At 44.7% G+C, this 18,019-nt stretch overlaps 1 protein-coding gene across 4 annotated transcripts in view; it reads right to left on the bottom strand.

Annotated features, from left to right (window-relative positions):
* The window catches only part of RNF8 (ring finger protein 8), a 33,310-nt gene extending 31,037 nt beyond the window's left edge, over positions 1–2,273 (bottom strand). For 2 of the 4 annotated variants that reach the window (XM_045498041.1, XM_045498040.1), the window contains exon 1: positions 1,985–2,218. In XM_045498041.1, coding sequence (XP_045353997.1) covers positions 1,985–2,095 — 111 coding nt within the window. In that variant the 5' untranslated portion in view covers positions 2,096–2,218. Of the gene's footprint in view, positions 1–1,984 lie in introns of all 4 variants that reach the window. The other 2 variants (XM_045498037.1, XM_045498039.1) reach the window with 2 other exon arrangements.
* Between the last annotated feature and the right edge of the window lie 15,746 nt (positions 2,274–18,019).

The raw sequence follows: 18,019 nt of genomic DNA, 5'->3' as shown, positions 1-18,019 counted from the left end.
TTAAATCTTGTGCACACCACACACCACTTTGTGTTATGGTTTGGGGGCCACTACGATAAGTAAGACTTCATCTCTCGCCTAGATTCAGACTTCTCTTCATACACACTGCAGGCTACGCTCCAACGACTTCTTAACACCTGACCTTGCAGACAGCCAGGCCTGGCAGGTCGCTCACACATGCCCCTAGAGCAAGTCGGTCTTCCCACTATGTCTTTACCTTTCACGATGGTTTGTATGGGTCTCTTCCCATAGCAGTGGCCCTACACAAAATTAACCAAGAGTTTAAAATATGTGTAGGAGTACTTTACAATTCCTCTTGTCTTTGCTGCAGCAGCTTTCATTCTTTCTGCCCCCAACTCCTACTCCCCCTCCCGGGGCTACCAAGCTATTGACAAGTAATGAATTAATCCTCATCAATTGAATCTGAATGTTAACATTTGACTAACTTTACAAGGCTGAGCGTGAGTGTGGTACACTTGCAAGGCTCACATTAAGTAACACATGTAAAAGCCCAAACCCAATACAAAATAAGGTGCAGCTCCCATTATCCAGGTGGTGGCGTCTTCATTTGTTAACCTTCCCAAAGGGAAAATGCTTTTGGAAAAAGGCGTGCAGGGGAAGGTCAATGCTCAAGCTAAAAGAAGGAAGCAGCTGGTGGAGGGGTTGATTACTATGATTAATATGGACTTTAGGTTACGGATACCTGGATAGAAAAAGAGGGCAGGGGTGTCTTTCTGGTGTTCTTCAAATCACAGCACACAAGGAACCCTTTAAAACCTCCTACTCCAGCAAGTTAAGGCTGGACCTGAACCCCTCCTCCGACCGGAGGAACCACTGTTCTAGGATAGTACTAAGTAATCCATATCTTGGTACTTGATTGGACAGCCTGCGTGGATGTTCTCCGCCTTCCCAGTGTAAAACTGTGCTTCCCCATTCAAGCAATAAACTCTTGAGGGCAAAGTCGCTATTATCTGTCCGTCTCACGATACACGAAAAACCATAAATAATAAATACGTGGAAGACTGAACTCAGACTATATTGCTTAGAGAAAAAAGCCTAATCAAACACACATCACCGTCAAAAGACTTAACTTAACCTTTCATACAAACTATTCCCCGCATCCAAATCGTCGCCAGTCACAAGCTGGTCCCTGATCCAGCTCTGCTTCCCAAGCTGACTGAACCCTAATCCGCTCAGCCCCCTCTCCGAACACCCTAAGCCACCACCCCAGCAAGCCCCCAAGTGGAAGCGCGCCTCGTCCGTCCTCTTTGTTTCTCTGGTGTGCACGGAGGAGCGCCCTAGAGAACACCACAGGCGGCCTCTGGCGAGGACAGATCCGGTGTTTCCGAATCCCCACCCCCAACCCGTCTGAGGGGGCGCCGCTCGCAGCACGGAGACGCACGGGACGATTGCAGACCCGCCCACGGGGTCAATTTACCTCTAGAGAGGGGAACGCGGGCATTTTTACGTTAAAGTCGAGGCACCGTAAGGGACGTGACCTGCAGCTCGGGTCTTTTTCGACGCAAAACTTGACAAAGTTCCTGCTCTCCCGCTGCCCCCCCCCCCCCACCGCCTCCCGGGACACCGCTCCGTGCAATCCACACGGGGACTGTCCCAGGACCCTCCCCCTCGAGCCCCCAGCCGGTCCACACGTCCTCCACGCCCACCTCACGCCAAGCCCCTCCACCAGCTCCTTCCGGCAACCCCGACTTCAGCCCCGGCTCGCCCTGCAGGCCTCGGCTTCCATCAAAGGGGCCATCTTTTCTTCCGCGCGGTCCTACCTCCACACAAACACCTCGCCCCCCTCAACCGCCCGCCCCAGAACCCCTTTCTCCCCTCCCCCAGGACCCCCCTCCTCATATCCCTTCCCTCTAACCCGCTCCCACCTCCCCTTCTCCATTCATCTCTCCCACCCGGACACCCCGGCTGCCTCCCGGCCCTGCTTCCTCAACCCCCTAGGCTCCCTCAAGGACCCCCCCCTCACCTCGTTTCCGTCCTCGAGCAGCAGCCACTCAGCGTCCATCCCCACTCGTCGCAAGCACCAACTCCGGCCACCGGCGCGGTCTCCCGTGACCAACGAGCCGGGCTCCCCCATAGCCCACTCGGCCCCGGGATCGCGGTCAGCACAGAGCGAGACCCCCACCCGGGTTCCCGCCGCCTCTCAGCTTCGGCGCCGGCGCCATACCTAAACAACAGACAGAAGCAATCGCTACGCGCTCGCGATCGATGCGAACACCCGCTAGGGCTCAGCGCCCCCGCCCGCCCAGCCAGCAAGGCCGAGTCACTGCGCCTGCGCCGGAGCGAGGGCGGTGAGGACGGCGCAGGTGTGAAAGCTACCTAGCCCCAGGTGGGGCGGGGTCGCCATGGAGCTGCGTCTCTTGCGCCACGCGCGCCTCTCCCGCTGCAGCCCCACCACCCCAGTAGTAGCTGCCCGTGACCGGAGCCTCTTACCCGCTCCTCTTTAAAATTTTTATTTTGCTTTATGACGAGCTTTCATGATCTCTAAAGCTGTAACCAACTTTTAAACAACTTGTGATCATTTTAAAATATGGTAAGTCTGGGGGCACCTGGCTGGCTCAGTGTGTACAGTGTGCGACTCTTGATCTCCCCGGTGAGTTCAAGCCCCCCGTTGGTTGCAGACCTTACAAAAAGAGAGAGAAAGAAAGAAAGAAGAGAAGAAAGAACCACAATGAGTCGAGTCCGTTTCCGAAGTAGCATCTGTGTTGCATGACCTCCTTTTACTACTGAATTTTTCAAAACTTACAGTAAACAAATCAATGAGGCAGAAATCAGTTACTGAGACCTGAGAGAATTTGAGGGGTGATAGAAATGTTCCGAAACGATTGTCGTGATTGCACAGTTGTATACATTTAGTGAAGAGTCATAGAAGCATTACATACACTCCCAATCGACGAATTTTATGGTATTTAGATTATCCTCAATAAAGCTATGTTAAAACACACACACACACCTCAAATTCTTTCCTTTGATTCTCCAGTATAGTGTGGTAGCTCTTCCCCGTAATGAGTACCTCTGTGATAACTCAACACCCCCTTTTGTCTTCTCCATTTGAATCACACAAAGCACAACAGTAAAAGGCTAACATTTGTGGAGAACCAAGTGCCAAGTACTGAACCACGCACCCTACACACCATATCTTAACGTGCTCCTCACAAACAGTATGATAATGGTTACAATTATAGTTCTTATTTTAAGGTTCATGAGAAAAGAGGCACAGAGAAGTTTAGCAACCGTCTCGAAGTAACAAGTTACACGGTAGAGTAGAATGCCAATTCAGTTCCGTTTCCAGGACCTAATTTTCTAACCATGGTTGCAAACCCAGCGTGGAGTTTTATCTGGGTGGCATTGTCAAGAATGTTTGGCCTGTGAGGTCACAGAGGGCCAGGAAAATTGGTGGGAGCCACAACTGCACTCGTGCAGATGATCCCCTAGGCTCTGGATTCCATGTCTGTTGGTGCCTCCATTCCAGCTTAGCATACTGTCCCAGGGACAGCAAGCACATCTAGAGGCCATCCTGACATTTAGTTGGCATGTCTCCTTAAGCTCTTCTTGGCTGTGACAGTTTCTCAGACTTACTTTGTTTTTGATGACCTTGACAGTTTTTGAGACTTACCTGGCCAGGTGTTTTGTAGAATGTCCCTCAATTGAGATTTGTCTGGTGTTTGTTTGTCTGGCATGAGAAGCCTAAACTGAGGATATAGGTTTAGGGAAGAAGACCACAGAGGTTAAATGCCATTCTCATCACATCATACTGGGGGTGCATGCTATCAACATGAATTATCACTATAGGTGTTAATCATGATCATCTGGCTGAGATAATGTTCGTCAGGTTTCTCTTCTGTAAAGTTACTGTCTCTCCCCTCTTCTAGTACTGTGCTTTTTGGAAGTCACTACACACAGCCTACACTAAGGAGTGGGTGGCCCAGTCAGTTAAGCATCCAACTTCTTCAGCTCAGGTCTTGATCTCACAGTTTGTGGGTTCAAGCCCTGCATCAGGCTCTGTGCTGACAGCTCGGAGCCTGGAGCCTGCTTTAGGATCTGTGTTTCTCTTTCTCTGCCCCTCCTCCACTTGTTCTCTCCTTCCCTCACTCTCTCTCTCTCTCTCTCTCTCTGTCTCAAAAATACATAAATGGGGCTCCTGAGTGGTTCAGTCTGTTAAGCGTCTGACTTCAGCTCAGATCATGATCTCACAGTTCATGAGTTCCAGCCCCACGTAGGGCTCTGTGCTGACAGCTCAGAACATGGAGCCTGCTTTGGATTCTGTGTCTCCCTCGGTCTCTGCCCCTCCCCTGCTCACTCACGCACGCACACACTTTCTCTCTCTCACAGAAATAAATAAACATTAAATTTTTTAAAATAAAAAATAAATAGGGGCGCCTGGGTGGCGCAGTCGGTTAAGTGTCCGACTTCAGCCAGGTCACGATCTCGCGGTCCGTGGTTCGAGCCCCGCGTCAGGCTATGGGCTGATGGCTCAGAGCCTGGAGCCTGTTTCCGATTCTGTGTCTCCCTCTCTCTCTGCCCCTCCCCCGTTCATGCTTTGTCTCTCTCTGTCCCAAAAATAAATAAACGTTGAAAAAAAAAATTTAAAATAAAAAATAAATAAATATTTAAAATAAAAAGGAGTGGGGATTTATGCTCTACTTCCTGAAGAGCAGGGTATCTACATAAATTGCTTATAATTCTGCATGGGAGATTTGCCTCTCCTCCCCCATTTATTTATTGAATCATTTATTCGTATTGGTATGGACCCATGGATGTTTATTTTATACTTTGTGTTATAATCCAATGCCACTTTATTTATTTTGTTACTCAGATTGTTCCTACTTTGGCTACATTGTCCCTTTGACATACTTCCATCACTGTGTTTTATTTTGATTGAGCACATCCTTACTTTCTAGCGCAAGATGCTCTAGACCTAGAATCGGCCATTTCTCCAAGGAGGCCTGCTTCCTTTTATTGGGAAATGGTGCTATAAACCAAGATCTGGACACTAGGTGTGCTTGTTGCCATTGGAATGTTATTACTTCTAGTTTGTCTCAGCTGACAGGGAAGTAAATATTTGTATGAATACCAACTCCTCTATATCCACATATCTATGAATGTTTACTATATATGTATGCATTTATTCATATTATATGTATTTATGTATATATGTAGTAATACATATATCTCCATCTGTAAGTTAAAGGTGTGCATACTGATGTCTTACAACTCTAATGCATTACCACCTGGCACCTAGATCATTCTAGTCATCCCCCACCCTTGTTTATCTGCAACCTTCCCCTCCAAAAATGCCATCCATTTACTTAATTTCCATTAAGCATGTCATTTCCTGTATACATGTATAGTGTTTTCAGAATTGCTAACCAATACACCCTTGGGAAACACTCTATTAACTAGAGTACACGACCCATGAACAAGTCTTTAGCTTTTAGTCTTAAAGACTTCACTCATTTCCAAAGTTACTTAGGTCAGCACCCTATTCCCCACCCCCTTCGAAGAGGTTGTTTCCTAGTTAGATTCTTTTCTCACAGTCTGAATTCTGTCTGGGATCCCCTGACCTCCCACAATGATCTTTTAAAATTCATATACATCGAGGGTGCCCTGGTGGCTCAGTCAGTTGAGCTTCCAGCTTTGGCTCAGGTCATGATCTCACGGTTTGTGAGCCTGAGCCCCACATCTGGCTCCCTGCTGTCAGTGCAGAGCCCGCTTCAGATCCTCTGTCCCCCCCCCTGCCCCTCCCTCACTCATGCTCTCTCTCTCTCAAAGATAAACACATTTAAAAAACAAAATAAAATTCATATACATTAAGGTTCACTTTCATAATGTAAAGTTCCATGAGTTTTTGGCACATGCATAGTGTCATGTTTTATAGTATCATAGAGAATCACCCTAAAAAGTCTCCTGTGCTCACCTATTTGGCCCTCCTCCACCCCTGCACCTTGTTTGTTTTATTTAACAACATATCCTGGAGATCACTCCATAGCAGTATGGACCTATATTTCTTCTTCCCCTTTATGGCCGTGGATCACTCCATTGTACAGATGTACCATTGCTTCTTCCACCAGTCCTTGAATGATATACAGTTTGCCTCTTTCTAGTCTTTCGTTATCGTAAACAGCCCGGCAATGAATTAGTAGGTACCACTTATGAGTATTAGATGCTTTTCACACATTATCTTACTTAATCCTCATCACCATCCTACAACATAGCTCCACTTACCTATGAGAAACCTGAGACTACTAGGTTGCCCAAGGTCTTCTCACCGTGAACTTTTTTTTTTTTTAACGTTTATTTATTTTTGAGACAGAGAGAGACAGAGCATGAACGGGGGAGGGTCAGAGAGAGAGGCAGACACAGAATCCGAAGCAGGCTCCAAGCTCTGAGCTGTCAGCACAGAGCCCGACTCGGGGCTCAAACTCACAGACCGCGAGATCATGACCTGAGCCGAAGTCGGACGCCTAACCGACTGAGCCACCCAGGCGCCCCACCCGTGAACTTCTTGAGAGTCATGTCTGGTTTTCAGTTGTATTCCTGACATTTTAATTGACTAAATAAATGCAACTCAACTAGTAAATGGCAGTGCTGGGAACTGAAGCCATGGCTTGAGCTTGGACTTATCTACCCCAAAGGCTGAACACCTTACAGTCTAGCAGTGATCTCTAAGGTGGAATGGTCCCCCAGAGAGTACACAAGATGACCCATTTGCTTGTGGGAAGAATATGTTAGGATGTCTAATTAGGTTATTATCCCATCCTTTAAAAAAAAAGTTCATTTTTGGGGCGCCTGGGTGGCGCAGTCGGTTGAGCGTCCGACTTCAGCCAGGTCACGATCTCTCAGTCCGGGAGTTCGAGCCCCGCGTCAGGCTCTGGGCTGATGGCTCAGAGCCTGGAGCCTGTTTCTGATTCTGTGTCTCCCTCTCTCTCTGCCCCTCCCCCGTTCATGCTCTGTCTCTTTCTGTCCCAAAAATAAATAAAACGTTGAAAAAAAAAAAAGTTCATTTTTGTGAATATTCTATATTCACATAAAAAGACAACATAGAGGATACAGACTTTATACGAATAAATAAATACACATATATTGGGCGTTTTGCTCAGACCTTCTTTTGCTGCTAAGAATGCATGGTCAAAATGGTTTGGAGATACTGCCTTCTAAGATTTGGGGATTTTATTAACTCTACCTCCCCTGTTTATTCCCTTATAACAGTGAATCTCAACTGGGGGCAATTTTGCCCCCCAGAGGACATTTAGCAATATCTGGGAGCACTTTTTATTGTCATGACCGGGGCAGGGGTGTTACTGGCATACAGTGAGTAGAAGCCAGGGATGCTGCAAAACATCCTACAAATCACAGGACAGTCCCACAACAAGCATCATCCAGTCCAAAATGCCAATAGTGATAAGGTTGAGAAGACTTGCATTATACCCATCTCAAGAAGGAATAATGGAGAGGAAAGAAAGAGCAGGATGCAGAAAAGGAACTAGGGTGTTATCTGTATCCGTGGATCTGACACTTGTCTCATTACATACGCTCAACTTTTGTAAATCAAACTGAGCTGAGGAGTGTTAGAAAGAGTTGATAGTGGAGAGGCTTGGGAAGTAAGAAAGGAAAACAAGAAGAGGAGGAAGCACAAGGCAAGAAGAAGGAAGGGAAAGGGAGGAAAGAAATACGGAAAGGAGGGGCACCTGGGTGGCTCAGTCGGTTAAGCGTCTGACTTCAGATCAGGTCATGATCTCACAGCTTGTGAGTTTGAGCCCCGCATCGGTCTGTGCTGACAACCCAGAGCCTGGATCCTGCCTTGGATTCTGTGTCTCCCTCCCTCACTGTGCCCATCTCCTGCTCACGCTCTGTCCCTCTCTCTCAAAACACAAGCATTAAAAAATATTTTAAAAATATGGAAAGGAAGTGGGGCAGACTGTTTTCCAAGATGATTATAAGATCTCCCATCCCACATACTCTTAACAATGTGACATCAACACTCCTAACTTGGGAGATGGCATCAATATTTCCTCCCCTGGAATCTAGGTGGGCATGTGACACCAGCAGAAGTGATGTTATGCCATAAAAGATAACACAGTTTCCACATGACCTTTTTTGGGATGCTCTTGGAACCCAGTCACCAAAAGGAAGTGGAGAGAACAAACACATGAAGAGGCCATGTGTAGATGTTCTGGCCAATAGCTCCAATTGAGGTCCCAGCTGATAACCAGCATCAACTGCTACACATGGGTATTAAGGCACCCCTAGATGACACCAGCCCCAACAGTGAATCAACCCTAGCCTTTGAGTCTTTCCAGCTGAGGCCCCAGACCTCATGGAGTAGTGATTCCTGAATTGTCATCCCTGTTGTACCACACCTGAGTTCCTGCCCCAGAGTCTGTGAGCATAACACAATGGTTGTGTTAAATCACTTAGTTTTGGGGTGGTTTGTCATACAGCAATACAGAACTAGAACAGGAAAGGTGGGAGGGGGGTGCTGCTGGCCAGTTGTTAGTTATCTGTTTATATATTAGGGTAATACTAGCAACTGTAACATACAAACCCTGAGTTTCAGTGGTTTAGTACAATAGAAGTTATTTCTTACTCACATAAGTGTTCAGTGCAGTGTTCCTGGTTTATGGACAGCCTGTCATTAAATCATTCAGGATGGGGCGCCTAGGTGGCTCAGTCAGCTAAGTGTCCAACTTCGGCTCAGGTCATGATCTCGTGGTTCATGAGTTCAAGACCCACATTGGGCTCTGTGCTGACAGCTCGGACCCTGGAGCCTGTTTCAGATTCTGCGTCTCCCTCTCTCTCTGTCCCTCCCCTGCTTGTGCCCTCTCTCTTTCTCAAAAATAAACATTAAAAATTTTTTTAAAAAATCATTCAGGAACTCAGATCTCTTTCATCCTGTGGCTTCTCTATTTCCAAGAGCTTGGAGTGTTCTGTATCTACAAAGCAACACAGGGGAAAGACAGAATGAAGAAGGCACACCTGCTTCTTAACTGTCTTGTCCCCAAAGTTACATTCCCTCTGCTCATATTTTATTGAAGAGGATTGGTCACATGATCCTACTTAGACCCAGAAAGTTTGGGAAATGTAATCCCTGGTTGATCAGCCAGTTCACAGAAACTGTTCTACACCGTGGAAAGAGGAACATGAATTCTGATGGGCAGCTAGCTGACTCTGGCAGACTTTAGAATTCAAGTTTATGAATTGAAATGATGATCCTAACAAAGCTTTCTCTTCCTCTTCTTCTCTCCCATCTCCTTTCTCTTTATCTCCCTGGAATAGAGGTGGAATAGAAGGATGGAGTATCAGTGATCACATTTTGGCCACTCTGTGGATTTTGTGAAAGGTCAGCCCTTAATTTGGTGGGAAATTAGATGCTATTGTGGCATGACAGTGAGATGTGTGGAGGTTGGAGCCAAGTTGCCCAAGTTCTAATCCTGGCTCAGCTGCTTATTAGATATGAGACCTCAGGCAAGTTATTTGACTTCTTCAAGCCTCCATTTCCCTATTTATAAGACAAGGGTGATGATAAGGATAACACTCAACTTATAGGATTGTTACGAGGATTAATCTGGTGAATTCCTATAAGATAGTTTTGCTTGGTACCGAGTAAGTACCCTATAATTGTTAGCTACTATTATAGAAGAATGGAGCTTCAGCTTCTGCAGAAGCCACCTCCTATAGGTATAAAGTCTATCTCCCTGTGCCTTCTCTATGTTTTCTTGTCTAAGAGACATGGAAACAAAATGTTTCCCCCTCTTTAAATTGGCTTATTATTAAGTTAGAAGTCCCTTGAATCAGTTTTAGACTTTTATTACCCATCTCCAAGCAAGACGGTTTTGTGTTTTGTTTTTTTTTACACTTGATCTTAGCCAAAAGGCCGAGAAGCGATTGTGTTTTGGTTTTTTTTTAAACGTCTAAAGCAAATAGTTCCCAATGTGAGCAAGCGTTGTCCATTTTGGGGGCACAGCTCTGCCGGTTGATTTAAAGCGTGGTTCCCCTGTGTGAGGTTCAATAAAGGTGAAGTGGAACTTTTTTATTATGATTTCAAAAGATTGAGCAGAGAAGAAAGGGGTCTTGATATAGCATCTCAAGCAAAGTCCTGTGTTTCTCCTTCAGTCTCTCTAATCCTGAGATCACAGGCCAACTTTTCAATAGACTGCTACATTTAGTCATCCTGGGGGTGGGGTGGGCCGTGATTACACAGATGGGTTCTCTAGACTTGGAGGAATTCAGGGTGACTGAGGGGAGGTAAAATCCCAGATGGAGTGATCCAGCCTTAGCGTGTGTGTGTGTGTGTGTGTGTGTGTGCGTGCGCGCGTGCGCGCGCGCGCGCATGTGATGGGGAGGTAGGGTTAATGGCTCCACAGTCTCATTCACTCTACCTTTTCTTTTACTCATTTATTCTACTATTTCTTCTCTGCCCACCCCCAAATGTAAGACTCTGTGCTGAAGGAATCAGGGAAATATGTCTCTTATTTTTGAAAGGGAATGTTTTAGAAAACCAGAAGTAGGTGAGGAAGGAAAAAGGCACCATCTGCTTTGGACAGCTTGTGTATTAACTGCTATTTTATGTAAACAGGGTTTTAAGTATAGGGTTTGTAAGATATTTCTGATACCTTTAATCAAGTTTATTATATTTTGGAAGTGCTTATAATGACTCATCGAGTTTACGGTATTCTGGAGGTATTGTGATCAGGAATTAAGGTGGATGTTTTAGAGGTTCTTGAAAGTAGTGCTGTGGGAAACCACCACATTCCTTTCTGGTTGCGGCTCTGGCTGTTTCTTTAAGCATCCTTTAACTTGCCAAGGATCAGTATCCATTTCAAATATTTATTACCCATCTGATTTTACTGAAGGGGAGAGGGAGAGAGGAAAAGAGGAGGTAGATAAGAGGGAGGGAAAGAGGCAGCAGGAATCAGGTATCAATAATTACTACCTCGTTTTCTTCTTCTGACAGAGTTGGCTTCAGGCTGTTTATTTTGCAAGTAATACATGGTATTAGGTAGCTAATATAAAATAGGCTTGGGGTGACTTACAACTGAATCCTATCACTCTGAGTTGGCTATATTTGGACTACAGAAAAACCCAAAAAGCAAAAATCCCTAATTCAACTCACCTTTGTCTAGGGTTGGGGAAAGGGGGGGGAGAGAGTGGAAATGTTTCTCACATGGAGAACCTTGAGTTCTATAATCCAAGGTTACAATGCAATTCTCATCACACTTTTTCGACTTAACAAATTCACTGCATTATCAGCTGTGGCATTTATTATTCAGGACTTGTGGAAATGTGCTTATTTTAGCCAGCAGCAGGTTTATTTCTTCCATTTCAGTAATAACACGCAGAGTTGTGTTTTTCAAACTCAAGTTAACACTCAGTAATGAGTCTTAACCAGCATTAAAAAATTTTTGTTGGTTTATTCATTTTTTAAAAAAATTTTTAACATTTATTTATTTTTGAGAGACAGACGTGGGTGGGGGAGGGACAGAGAGACACACACACACACACACACACACACAGAATCCAAAGCAGGCTTCAGGCTCCAAGCTGTCAGCACAGAGCCCGATGTGGGGCTTGAACCCAAGAACCCCAAGATCACGACCTGAGTCCAAGTCTGATGCTCAACTGACTGAGTCACCCAGGCGCCCCCATGTTTATTCATTTTTGAGAGAGAAAGAGAGAGAGAGAGGCAGAGAGAGAGGGAGACACAGAATCCAAAGCAGGCTCCAGGCTCTAAGCTATCAGCACAGAGCCTGATGCAGGGCTCAAACTCACAAACTGTGACATCATGACCTGAGCCGGAGTTGGACGCTTAATCAACTAAGCCACAAGGCGCCCCTAGCATTTAAAAAAAAAAAATGGAATAAAACAGGTCACAGGCCACCATGTATAGGAACAGTATGTACTGTTGTGAAATGTTTGTTGTTCATATTTGTGTGTGTGTGTCTGTGTCCTGGGCTCAATGTAAAATGTGTTTTTTACTGTAGGTTGTGGTCAAAGACGGTTGGAGGATTTCTGGTGCCAGACAAGAAGGAGTAAGCCCACTGCAGTCTCTCTCTGCTGCTTATTATGACTAAAAATTCTGGACAAACTAACACTGAGAACTCTGTAAAGTAAACAAGCAAGGAAATTAGGGAGGGAGTCAAAGCTTGAAGAAGCTATCTGTAGGGGGTGAGTTTCTAAAAAATTTTCCATCTTGGGGCGCCTGGGGGCTCAGTAGGTTAAACTACTGACTTCGGCTCAGGTCATGATCTCATGGTTCGTGAGTTCAGGCCCCACGTTGGGCTCTGTGCTGACAGCTTGGAGCTTGCAGCCTGCTTGGGATTCTGTGTCTCCCTCTCTCTCTGCCCCTCCCCCCGATGCTCTGTTTCCCTCTCTTTTAAAAATAAACATTAAAAAAAGTTTTTTTTTTCCATCTTTACTCTCACAGCTTTGACTTGAGATTAGGTCCCAGTTAAGTGGCTTCCCAGTAGCACTGGCAACAAAAAATGAGAGAAACCCAAAAGAAAACAACCTTTGTTTCTTCTACTCTATTCACACTTTTGACACCATATGTGTGGGTTTTTTTTCCCCCACATCAACCAATTCTCCAGCTCTCTGGATGGCAACAGGATGTCCTACAACTCAATTCTGACACTACCCGGAGCTAGCACAGACCCCACAGGTTATGGGCTCCATCCCAAAAGACTGCCCCTACTTCAGATGCCAGTCATATGCCCCAGGTTGTCACTTGTGTCTTTTCCAAGTGGCTACAAATTAGGGAGTTCCCATAACCCCTTCCTCAGGTTTGATAATTTGCTACAATGGCTCACAGAACTCAGAGAAGTACTTACTTACACTTACAGGTCTATCACAAAGGAACAGCCAGATAAAGTACACAAGGTGAGGTCTGGAAGGGTCCTGAGCACAGGTGCTTCTGTCCCTGTGGAGTCGGGATGCATCACTCTTCCTGGCACATGGATGTGTTCACCAGCCCAGAAGCTCTGTGAACCTCTTTGGTAAGGGTTTTTAAAGCAGGTTTCATCACGTAGCCATAACTGATTAATAACTCAATCTCCAGCCCCTCTCCCTTCCTCAAAGAATGAGGATGGGCTGAAAGTTCCAAGCTTACAATCATGGCTTGATCTTTCTGAAGACCAGCCACCCATTTTGAAGTTATCCAGGAGCTCACCATGAGTCACCTCAAAATATAAGGTGAACAAAGGACGCTTCTACCACTCAGGCAATTCCAAGGGTTTTAGGAGCTCTGTGTCAGGGACTGGGGGAAGAGACCAAATATATATTTCTTATTATGTCACAAACCACATCTCCCTGACCCGGTGACTTGGTTAAAGGGTCTCTGCGAGCCAGAGAGTGTGGGGGGAACTACAATTAATTTTTTCTCTTCTGGACCTGTCGGAAGGGCAGGACTAAATCGTGCAGCAGTGGTGGCACTAGTGTGGGCAGCAGAAAATTCGAGAGAAACACTGTCATTCCGGCTGACTAGGAAACAGAGCACTGGCGAACCAAAGAGTACAAGGGGGAATCCCAGAAAGAAGCCAGCTAGAGAGGGGATCCCAATTCTGTGTATGAACTGGCACAAGTTTTGCATGGTGAAAACGAACCCAAAGTAGCATAGCAAAGCCTCTGAAAAACTGAAATGACACTAGAACAATGGCCCTCAGAAGATGAGAGAGAACTTGCCGTTTAAACCTAACTGGGTTGCCCGGTCTTCAAGCTGTATTACAAAGCTGTAATCATCAAGACAGTATGGTACTGGCACAAAAACAGACATTCAGATCAATGGAACAGAACAGAGAACCCAGAAATGGACCCACAAATGTATGGCCAACTAACCTTTGACAAAGCAGGAAAGAATATCCAATGGAATAGAGACAGTCTCTTCAGCAAGTGGTGCTGGGAAAACTGGACAGTGACATGCAGAAAAATGAACCTGGGCCACCTTCTTACACCATACACAAAAATAAACTCAAAATGGATGAAAGACCTAAATGTAAGACAGGAAGTCATCACAATCCTTGAGGAGAAAGCAGGCAAAAACCTCCTTGATGTTGGCCGCAGCAACTTCTTACTCAACGTGTCTCCAGAGGCAAGGGAAACAAAAGCAAAAATGAACTATTGGGACCTCATCAAAATAAAAAGCTCTGCACAGTGACGGAAACAATCAGCAAAACTAAAAGGCAACCGATGCAATGGGAGAAGATATTTGCAAATGGCACATCAGATTAAAGGTTAGTATCCAAAATCTATAAAGCACTTATCAAACTTAACACCCCCAAAACAAATAATCCAGTGAAGAAATGGGCAAAAGACGTGAATAGGCACTTCTCCAAAGAAGACATCCAGATGGCCAACCGACACATGAAGAAATGCTCAACATCACTCATCATCAGGGAAATACAAATAAAAACCACAATGAGATACCACCTCTCACCTGTCAGAATGGCTAACATTAACAACTCAGGTAACAACAGATGTTGGTGAGGGTGCGGAGAAAGAGAGTCTCTTTCGCACTGCTGGTGGGAATGCAAACTGGTGCAGCCATTCTGAAAACAGTATGGAGGTTCCTCAAAAAATTAAAAATAGAACTACCCTATGACTCAGCAATTGCACTACTAGGTATTTATCCAAAGGATACAGGTATGCTGTTTTGAAGGGGCACATGTACCCCAATGTTTATAGCAGTACTGTCAACAATAGCCAAAGTATGAAAGAGCCCAAATGTCCATCGACAGAAGAAAAGCAAAAATAATATAAAAACAGGGAGGGGGACAAAACATAAGAGACTCTTAAATATGGAGAACAAACAGAGGGTTGCTGGAGGGGTTGTGGGAGGGGGGATGGGGTACATGGGTAAGAGGCATTAAAGAATCTACTCCTGAAATCATTGTTGCACTATACGCTAACTAACTCGGATATAAATTAAAAAACAAAAACAAAAACAAAAAAACAGCCACATCTTAAACTTACCAAGTTGTGCACATTAAATATGTATAGTTTTTTGTATGTCAATCATTTGTCAATAAAGTGGTTTAAAAAAAAAAAAAAAAAACCTAACTGGGTTGCCTACTAAAACAAAGCAAAATGAAGTCAGTGCTTTCTAGAGCAGAGATCAGCAAACTTTCTCCATAAAAGACCAGAAAGTAAAATATTTTTAAGCTTTGTGGGCCATATAGTCTATCACAACTACTCAGTTCTGCTACTGGAGTGTCAAAGAAGCCAAAAATAAGATGTCATGAATAAGTATTTCTGTGTTTCAATAAAACTTTATTTATAAAAAGAGGAAGCGGGTTGGATTTGGCCCACAGGCCATAGTTTGCTGACCCTTGCTCTAGGGGATTTTAGTAAGACCAAGACTCTCACATATAACATTCAAAATGTCCAGGATACAGTCCAAAATTACTCAACATTCAAAGATGTAGGAAAAGGTGGTCAATTTTTATGAGGAAAGCCAATTGAAAGATGTCAACCCCAAGATGAGACAGATGTTAAAAATGCCAGACAAAAATGTAAATCAGGTATTACAGCTATGCTTCATGAGGTAAAAGTAAACACACTCGAAATGAAGGGAAAACTCAGGAGAGAAACAGGAACCACACACACACACACACACACACACAAAATCAAATGGAAATATTAGGACCAAAGCCTGCAATATCTGAAGTACAAATTCATGGGGCACCTGGGTGGCTCAGTCCATTAAACGTCTGACTCCTGATTTCACTGTATGGGCTTGGGATGCCTGGGTGGCTCAGTTGGTTGATTGTCTGACTTCAGCTCAGGTCATGATCTCCCAGTTTGTGGGTTCAAGCCTCGCATCAGGCTCACTGTTGTCAGTGCAGGGCTTGCTTTGGATATCCTCTGTTCCCCTCCCTCTCTCTGCCCCTCCCCCACTCATGCTCTCTCAAAATTGAATAAACTTAAAAAAAATTCACTGTGTGGGCTTAATGTAGAATGGAGATGACAGAAAAGGAGTCAATGGACTTAAAGATAGACAAAAAGAAAGTTCTTAATCTGAAGAACAGAAAGGAGAAGAAGTGAAAAAATAAAACAGAACCTGAGGAAGTATGGGTCTAACATTCACATCATTAGAATCCGGAGGGAGGATTGAGACTGGTGCAGAAAAATACATATATATTTGAAGAATAATAGCTGAAGGCTTCTCGAACTTGGTGAAAGACATACAACTATAGATTCAAGGAACTCAAATCCCAAGTAGGATAAATGCAACAAAACAAAGCAAAACCAAAAACCAAAAAACACACAAAAAACCCAAAACTCCAAAAACAAAAATAACCCCAATCCACAATTCAGATACGCTATCAAACTTCTGAAACCCAAAGGGAAAAAAAAAATCTTAGAAGCAGTCTGAGAAAAAACATAGTCCTCAGAATATCAAAAATAGAATTACCGTACGGTCCAGTAATTCTGCTTATGGGTATACACCCCAAAGAACTGAAAGCAAGGTCCTTAAGTATTTACACAACTGTGTTCACAGCAGCATTATTCTCGATGGCCAAAAAATGTAAGACCACTGACGGATGGAAACAAAATATGGTGTGTGTGTGTGCGTGCCCACGTGCGTGTTGGAATATTATTCAGCCTTAAAAAAAGGAAGGATAGGGCGCCTGGGTGGCTCAGTCGGTTAAGTGTCTGACTTCGGCTCAGGTCATGATCTCACATTCTGTGGGTTTGAGCCCCATATGGGGCTCTGTGCTAGCAGCTCAGAGCTTGGAGCCTCCTTCGGATTCTGTGTCTCCCTCTCTTTCTGCCCCTCCCATGCTCACACTCTCATTCTTAAAAATAAACATAAAAAAATTTTTTTTTAAAAGGAAGGATATTCTGATACATGCTACAACATAGGTGAACCTTGAGGACATTACGAAGTAAAATAAGCCAATCAAAAAAACCCCATATACTGTATTGTTCACTTACATAACTTACCTAGAGTCGGCAAATTCAGAGAGACAGAAAGTGGAATGGCGGTTGCCGGCTGTAAGGAGGAGGAAATGGGGAGCTGTCGTTTAATGGAGACGGAGTTCTAGTTTTGCAAGATGAAACGAGTTGTGGTGATGGTCACACAACGATGCAAATGGACTTATCCCTACTGACCTGTACACTTAAAAATGACTAAGATGGCAAGCTATGTTCTGTGCATATTGCCACAATTTTTAAAAACACAGTCTGAGAAAAATAATGGAATTAAATATAGAACAGCGATCTCAATGACTGTGGATTTCTCATCAGAAACTGTGGAAGAGACAGTGGAACGACATCTTTATTTTATTTTTTTTTTAATTTTTTTTTTCAACGTTTATTCATTTTTGGGACAGAGAGAGACAGAGCATGAACGGGGGAGGGGCAGAGAGAGAGGGAGACACAGAATCGGAAACAGGCTCCAGGCTCTGAGCCATCAGCCCAGAGCCCGACGCGGGGCTCGAACTCACGGACCGCGAGATCGTGACCTGGCTGAAGTCGGACGCTTAACCGACTGCGCCACCCAGGCGCCCCGGAACGACATCTTTAAAGCGCCAGAACAGCTATACCTAGAGAAACTATATTCAGGACTGAAGGCAAAATAAAGACCATTCTCAGATGAAGGAACACTAAGAGAATTTCTCGAGAAAGTTTTGCAGGCAGAAGGGAAATCAGTTTCAGAGGGGATGTTGAAGGCTAAGGAATGAAGGAGGAATCGCTTCTCGGCCTTTCGGCTGAGATCAAGCGGAGGAATGAAGGAGGGACGTAAATGGCAAGTGTCTCCTCTCAGGTTCTTTAAGATATGTGTATCTACTCAGGGCAAAAATTGTTGATTTTGAGCCAGGCATATGGCCGCCTGGAACAGACTATTCCTCCAACTTCCCTTACAACGAGGTGTGACCTACTGTGGGACTAAGTTCCGCTCCCCGAGTTGTAAAAGGAGGTATTAAGGGGCAGCTTTCTGGAACATTCCTTAAGATACTGCTGACACATTTTTTTTTTTCATTCCTTTTTCTCTGTCCCTTCTTTA

Source organism: Leopardus geoffroyi, chromosome B2 (genome assembly GCF_018350155.1).
Source record: "Leopardus geoffroyi isolate Oge1 chromosome B2, O.geoffroyi_Oge1_pat1.0, whole genome shotgun sequence".
Lineage (NCBI taxonomy): Eukaryota > Metazoa > Chordata > Mammalia > Carnivora > Felidae > Leopardus > Leopardus geoffroyi.
This window is presented reverse-complemented; position numbering and strand designations above follow the sequence as displayed.